Genomic DNA, 8,518 nt, shown 5'->3' on the forward strand with positions numbered 1-8,518 from the left:
AGTATTTCTTTTTCTGGGGCTCTTTTACATGTTAAATGTTGCTGTTGGCCAGGGACCCTTAGTATTATTATTATTATTATTATTATTATTATTATTATTATTATTATTATTATTATTATTATTATTATTATTATTATTATTATTATTAATATTATTAATATTATTTTTATTATTATTATTATTTGCAAAGCGCTTTGAACATGTATCGTGGATATTGCGCTATATAAAAGCTCAATTTTTTTTTTCTTCTAAGTATTGAAATCCACGCACAAGAATCCAGAAAAAGTCTTAATTATTATTATTATATGATTCCATCCCTCCACCCAAGCATGTGGATTTGGTTGATCTGGTAGAGCCTTCTTATTTGTGATTGACCAGCATCTCATCCAAAGGGTGGCAAGAAATTAGTTATGTGTGTCCAGAGACCAAAAGAAACTATAGCTTTACCTGGTCAGATTTATAGCTTTTGAAGGATGTAATATGAATTTGGATGAAGCTAAGGCATATCAAATCCGTTTGATATCAATTGAATCCATAAGCCTCCTTTTTGAGTTTTGTTCTTGAAAGTAAAATTCTAATTTCATATAATTTTGGATACCTCACTTTACCTTTAATTTCCGAGCATCATGGGGTATAAAAGGCATGAAGGTTTTTCTTCCATTTTCTAGAGTCTTCGAGTCTGTTATGGGGCAACGCAGCGCTATATAAATGCTATAATCTTTTTACTGTTCGACTATTTAGCTGTGGCCTTCTGTCAAGATTACCATCCAACCTCAATCCTTTCCTTCTCAACTATTCCATTCCATATTACTTTCGGTCCTCCCTTCCCTCTCTTTTCTTATTCTTGTCCATCCTAATATTATAACAGCATAGCCTTTCTTTTTGCCTCATCTCTCCTCAAAACACGTGAAACCTAATTCTATCTCTTTCTTTTTCACAGCAGCATTAACTTGTTTTTTATCAACTTCCACACAAATCCAATAAATATTCTCTCATTTTTATCTCTCCGACACCATCTTATGCTTGCTTTACATCATGAGGTTCCAATGAAGAAACCGTTGTAGAGCTTCTTGCCGTATTTCCAAGTTACAGTCAATCATTTGGAATAATTACAGTATTTCTTTTTCTCTCCTCAAAGCATGTCCTACCAAAATTTTAAATTTTTCTTTTCACAGCAGCATTAACTAACCACTTTTTCAACTACCGCTTAATCCAATCTTCTTTCATTTTTATCACCACGTTGACACCAGCTTATTCCAGTTATTGGGGTTCCAATTAAGAAAACAGTTTTAGAGGGGTTTTTTGGGTCATATTTTCAAGAAACGACCAATCATCTGGAATAATCACAGTATTTCTTTTTCAAAGATTTTGTGTTTAATACTGACTGTTATGACTAAGTGTACATTTTACTTAATTTGTTTTTGATAACATCATTCTATTTGACACACAGCTGTCACCTGACACATTTATATAACTGGCTATAATTTGTTATGTGTTTATCCCATCGGACTGAGTCATGTCCCTTGACACCTTTTATAATCTTTGTTTTGCTAGATTGAAAGTGAAAATAAAAAACGTAATAAGGTCAATGAAGGATTTTTTTTTAATCCTTTTTTTTTTTTACTTTAGATTATATTTCTGTATATTTTTCTATCTGCGTTGTATTGTATGCACCGTATTGTAAACATTTTAAAAATATTAAATGAATATATGGTTATTATGAAATTTTGAGAAGAAAATTTTTAAAAAGTAGTTCTTCAGCGCCATATTGCCCATGGAGTCTAAGTTTATTATGGTTTCTGTAGCATTAAACATACAGTAGGAATTGCTTCCTACCATTTGGATAGGATACAATATATCCATCTACTCAATCACACTGATTGGTGGAGAGGGAGAACAGAAAATAAATGTCGACTGCACCCAGGTCTGGTACAGGTCTTTTTGGTTTTGAGGCGAGTGGTCTATCACTAAGCTGTTAGGACCCTGCAAATAGTTTTTTTTTAAATCGTTAAAATGTTTTGTTTAAGAGACTTTTTAACTGTCATTCATTTATTTAAAAATTGGCATTTAAAGTCTGTCTTTTCACAACAGAAAACTGTACTAGAGAGAAGCATTATATAGCTACAGAATTTTAAGAAGTAAATGTTTCCAGCTGGATTTGAACCTATGACTTATGGAAAAACGGCTAGTGACTTTTCATCACTATGTTGCCTTACCTTACGTTAAAACATTTAGTTGTTCTGTTGTAATTGTTTATATCTTTTTGTCTTTGTTATTTTTATTTTTATTTTTTATTGTAAATATTTCGGTCAACATTTCTGTCCAAACAAAGAGTTGAAAACTGATGCTATGTTACAGAAATATTGCCACCCATTTTTTCCTATTTTTATTTATCGCCCATTAGCTCAGTAGCTAGAGTACTTGACTTGAATACAAACTGATCATAGGGTGGAATTTGCAGAAAGACTTTTTTTTAATCCATCTCATTCGTCCACACATCGATAGATGTTTAGCTGGGTCTATGTTATATCTTGTGGAAAGCAATTTGCAATAGACCAGCATCATATCCAAAGGATAGCAAGTAATTATTATAATCCATAAATCGAATTGGAAATTGAGATAAATTCTGACGCCATGGGCCTTATGGATCTGTGTGACTTTTTAAAAGTTTTGTACTTGACATTTCATTTAAAGATTATTGTCATAATTTCTTATTGTTCCTTTGCTCTTTGTTTTCAGGTGGACGATTTGATGGATGAATCCCCGGTCAGTGGAGATCCCATGCTGATGTCCGCACCGGTCAGCCCAGATCCCGATGAGGTCGGCTTTCACTTTGACTTCACAAATAAATCTAATTAGTCAATCAATCGGCAATGCAAACAGAAAAACTTTTAAAACATTTGAATGCTCACGGTGATGTATGTATGTGTGTGTTATTACGGAGTTGTTTTAGTCACGGAAAAGTTGGACTGCATTTTATGTCATGATGTTACCGCTGGAACAGGAAAGAAAAGAGACTTGGAGGATATTCATGATCATTCACAAACGGAGAGAATTGCATTCACGCAAGAGGACAATGGTGGTTTATTTCTGATGGAGTTAGAGGAGACCAGTTGAGAACTAGTCAGACAAGACAATGCTTGGAAAGATTATTACTCGAAGAATGTTACTACTGATAATGAATGCATGACACTCAAGTTTTACGTACTGATATAATGACTTCAGTATCAGTATCACTCACAATGTTGGACTCTCATAACAAAATAATCAAACAATTATTTGGTTTACGATTCCCCTCCTGAAACGAAAGGACAATACTTTGCATTTAGTTTAGTAATCTTAAAGAGCTACATGCATAATAAATAAGTATTTAAAGCAAATTAAAGCAAATAAAAATGAATAAATAAAAGAAAAAAAATATCGTTTTCGGTTGAACTGGAAATGAAAAGATATACTTCCAAAAATAAATGAGGCAATATGTTTTTTTAAGGTTGGAGAGAAACCCATAAAAATTCTACCGTCATATAACCTTTGTTCCTATAAAATTTAACAGACACTACGAATGAGCAATAGCTTCTGTCAATCAACAATCATTACAGAATTGGAATCTGACGTCTATCCCAAGGATGCACATATATTTCTGTCGTGGACCCTCGTATAAATTATGTGTATAAATATATGTGACGATTTGCCCTTGCTTCATGTGCAGGAATATTTCTGATCAAACTGATAAATTCTCTTCTTACCGTTGTATAAAATATTAAGCCAGAGGTAATGATTCCTACTTAAAAATTGTCAGAGGCTGGCTTTAGTTTTGATGGGAAGAAATAGTATAAAGTTCCAGTGATGGTTTTGTTTTACATACAAATGGCAATAAAACGAATGGGAAATATAAAACAAGGTACTGTTTGAGGTTACCATGGTTATTTGAATCTTTGATGGTGAATGATGAATCCAGTGTCAACTTTTTAATTTACTCACCGCAACAAGGAATGGGAAGTAATCCTCACCAATTTTATACCTAAATATGTCTAGTCTTTCTAAATATTATAATTTTGAACAATGAATGGATTACCTACCATGGTCATGTTTTTTCAAGCTGACCAATACGCTCTTGGTTTTGTTGTATTATTGTTATCAAAACTATGCATGAGTTTGAAAAACATTGACAATGAGAGGGAGAGGGAGAGGGAGAGAGAGAGAGAGAGAGAGAGAGAGAGAGAGAGAGAGAGAGAGAGAGAGAGAGAGAGAGAGAGAGAGAGAGAGAGAGAGAGAGAGAGAGAGATATGTTTACAATAATACCCGAGAAAACCAGAAGACTGGATAGACATTCTACCCTTGATTTTCATGCGAACACCAAATTATTTATAAGTAATATCGGGTTTCAGATGATCCTGTTGTTGTTTCTATTTCTCACATCAAGTGTTGGAACTACAACAACAACAGCAACCACAACAAGATCTTTTTTTATAATACTTATTTTAGATAATATTGCGGAAGTCAACATATTAATTAATAGGGAAACTCGTGACGAACAAACAGATGTGTTGATGTTATTATTTTTATTCTTCTTATTATTATTTATTTATTTATTTATTTGACGGATTCCACAAGCAGGATTTCATCATTTACTTTTTCAAAGGAAATTTTGTCAACATTCAACATCATTAAAAGTGGATAAATAGGGTATCGTTTTAAACAGTATAAATTTTCTATATGAAACATTTTGTCGTCAAAATCCACTGTAGTCAAACTTTTGGCCATGTCTTGCCAATTTGGATTTTAACAATTTGAAAGCTGCCTTTGGCTTATTTTTTTATTTTGCTGATGATCAAATATAATTATTATGAGGTACAGTTCACTACACTTAATCGCACATCTGATTAAATGTGTCAATTAATTGGGAACCTGTGTTAAAGCAGAGAAGTTGAAAAGAGAGAGAAAATGTTTTTAGTTTGAGTGTATGAACAAGGAATACGTTGAATGTGCGATTATGCAATTTGCGATTAAATCGAGTGAACTGTCTACATATTGATTTTAAACATATGATATGAAAAAAAAACAACCCCCAAACAATCAAGAGAGATTAAAGAAAATAATGTTTTGGTTTTCAAATATTTTTATTTGGTAGCTATCCTTTTTTTATCTTTACAAAAAAACTAATGTATGATTTATTGATTAAGATATGACAATGATTTTAAAAGAATATTTTACTTTTAACTTCATGGATTGGTTAGAGGATTTATGGGATTTATGTAAAGTTACTCAGTAGGGAGTCCCGATTGATCAGCTAGTAGAGAATTCACTTCACATGCAAATTGACAGATCAGTTCCGGGTAAAGTTGAGGTATTTTACCGATTCCCTCCCTCCCTCCCTCCACCACCACCATGTTCACCCAGCAGTGATTGGATAGCTGAGTCAGTTTATATCTGGTGGAAAGTACTTTGTGGCAGATTAGCATCCGATCCAAAGGGTTGCAAGCAATTGCTATTGTCTATTTTTATCGGAATAAACTCCGGCGGCTCCATGGGCCTAATGGTTCTGAATGTCTACTTTATAAAAAAAATTTAGTCAGTATATTTTGTATAAAATTAAGTCAAGTTTTTATTTGATATAGTGTTGTACTCATGGTAATCGATTTGTTTGATTTTCTATTGTTTCAAATATGAAATGAGGGCATGCCTTTATGCAACTATAAAAAATCTACATTCATTCATTCATTCGTTATCATTGCTTTGTATGTATGCTTTCATGAAGTCATGCGAGAATCTATTTTTTAAACGAATGGACTGAAACTGAAGAGAGCGAGAGAGATTGAATATATGCATTATAATGTTATGAAAAGGCTTCCGAAATACTTTCACACATTGTAAATATTTGTATATACTCAATGAGTCATTTCAATTATCGATATCATTGCCAGTTTTCCCTCATCGAGTTTACATTTTAATCTTTTCTTTTCAACATTTCCATTATTTTATCATAGTTACAGTATTTTATTCATATCACAAGTTAAATCAAGGCGGTCAAAATATGATGGAGAGATAATGTGAATTTTAGAAATAAGTACAGAAGATTTTAATTTTAGTATTATGATTGGTTTTAAAAATCTACTCTTTGTGTATAAATTTTTACTTCCTAATACTTATATGATGCTTATTTATTTTATGTCTTTGGAACGTTTTGGAAAACTGTAATAACTTACGATGAAAGGGCTGAAAAGTATTTGCAAGCACAGTAAAGTGCGTAATGACAAACAAAATGTTTTGAAAGATTTCATTAGCATGATAATTGAAAAAAGAGATGGATAAATAATAGCAAAGTATTGTTAATTATTTTCACATATTTATCGCCTTTGCCATATTAATCCATTTTTCATGTTTTTCTCATGATCATGCTCTTTCTGCCTGTCTCTTTTCATATCTTCTACCACTTACTACTACTTTTACTTTTACTACCACTTCCACTATTACTACTACTATTACTTTTACTACATTCTACTTACTACTACACTATACTACTACTACTTACTACTACTACTACTACTACTTACTACACTACTTACTACTACTACTACTACTACTACTACTACACTACTACTACTACTACTACTACTACTACTACTACTACTACTACTACTACTACTACTACTACTACTACTACTACTACTACTACTACTACTACTACTACTACACTACTACTACTACTACTACTACTACTACTACTACTACTACTACTACTACTACTACAAACTACTACTACTACTACTACTACTACTACTACTACTACTACTACTACTACTACTACTACTACTACTAACTACTACTACTACTACTACTACTACTACTACTACTATCTACTACTACTACTACTACTACTAACTACTACTACTACTACTACTACTACTACTACTACTACTACTACTACTACTACTAACTACTACTACTACTACTACTACTACTACTAACTACTACTACTACTACTACTACTACTACTACTACTACTACTACTACTACTACTATACTACTACTACTACTACTACACTACTACTACTACTACTACTACTACTACATACTACTACTACTACTACTACTACTACAACTACTACTACTACTACTACTACTACTACTACTACTATCTACACTACTACTACTACTACTACTACTACTACTACTACTACTACTACTACTACTACTACTTACTACTACTACTACTACTACTACTACACTACTACTACTAACTACTACTACACTACTACTACTACTACTACTACTACTACTACTACTACTACTACTACTACTACTACTACACTACTACTACACTACTACTACTACTACTACACTACACTACTACTACTACTACACTACTACACTACTACTACTACTACTACTACTACTACTACTACTACTACTACTACTACTACTACTACTACTACTACTACTACTACTACTACTACTACTAACTACTACTACTACTACTACTACTACTACTACTACTACTACTACTACTACTACTACTACTACTACTACTACTACTACTACTACTTTGCTACTTATTCTCCAATTACGCATCTCATAATCATATATGTTATATCTTGAAAAAAATGCATCTTGTGCAAGTCCAAGCATTCCCCCATAATACCTTAATGACCCGTTTGCATCCTTGCTACTTCCTTTGAAATGCCACCGTGTCTCTTGTCTTTCAAACTATTATTGATACTTATAAAATGGAAATTGCCTTGACTCTTATTTGTATGACTATTCACTCATATATTATAATTCATTCACTTTTCGACTTGCCAAGTCAATTTTACTTCCTGTTATACTTCGATTGCTTATTGTGTAATTAAAAAACAAAAAATTTCGGAACTCAACTTTTACTGTTGATTTCATTATTTAATGTTTTATTATTAAAGTGATTTTTGTAACCAAACAGAAAAGAATTTTTAAAAAGACAAATACACACACAACCCCCCCCCCCCCCCCCAACAAAATAAGCCCAACAAAACAATTTGATGAAAGATGAAATTATGAAACAACGATGAGTAAAAAATAAATTAAAACAAAAAAAAAAAGAAGAAAAAACACGTGTCATGTTTGTTTTTCCTTTTAAAGAATTTAATTTACAATCTTATTTATTTGACAGAGAGGGCAAGTCAAAATCTACAATACAATACATTGATGTGTGTTATAGATTCTATTTACTATAATAACCCATTGCTATGCTATATTGTACCATGTTTACAAGATTTAAAAAGCCAATAAGTAGCGACGTCGAACAATTAAAAAAGATAAACAGCGTATAATTACATAAAATCTTAATTTGGTTTAAACAAATAAACCCAAAACAACCCCCCCCCCCCCCCCCCCCCACTTAAAATAAAGAAGAAAAAAGAAAAGATGCAAAGACCTAAATAAGCAAATAAAAATAACAGACAAAGGAACCACCTCGCTCCCTCTGCCATCAATAAAACATCAAACATAAAACAAACAAAAACAACAAAACAGCAAAGCAATA

At 32.2% G+C, this 8,518-nt stretch overlaps 1 protein-coding gene across 9 annotated transcripts in view; it reads left to right on the plus strand.

The window, feature by feature from the left end:
* The window catches only part of LOC144975329 (microphthalmia-associated transcription factor-like), a 101,933-nt gene extending 97,645 nt beyond the window's left edge, over nucleotides 1-4,288 (plus strand). For 8 of the 9 annotated variants that reach the window (XM_078919304.1, XM_078919309.1, XM_078919303.1 and 5 more), the window contains one exon: nucleotides 2,740-4,288. In XM_078919304.1, the coding sequence (XP_078775430.1) occupies nucleotides 2,740-2,859 (120 nt within the window). In that variant the 3' untranslated portion in view covers nucleotides 2,860-4,288. Of the gene's footprint in view, nucleotides 1-1,040; nucleotides 1,115-2,739 lie in introns of all 9 variants that reach the window. The other variant, XR_013645892.1, reaches the window with a different exon arrangement.
* The last annotated feature ends 4,230 nt before the right edge of the window (nucleotides 4,289-8,518 follow it).

The sequence above is a fragment of the Berghia stephanieae genome, chromosome 6 (assembly GCF_034508935.2).
Source record: "Berghia stephanieae isolate SIO BIC M18660-M18661 chromosome 6, UCSD_Bste_1.3, whole genome shotgun sequence".
NCBI classification, from domain to species: domain Eukaryota; kingdom Metazoa; phylum Mollusca; class Gastropoda; order Nudibranchia; family Aeolidiidae; genus Berghia; species Berghia stephanieae.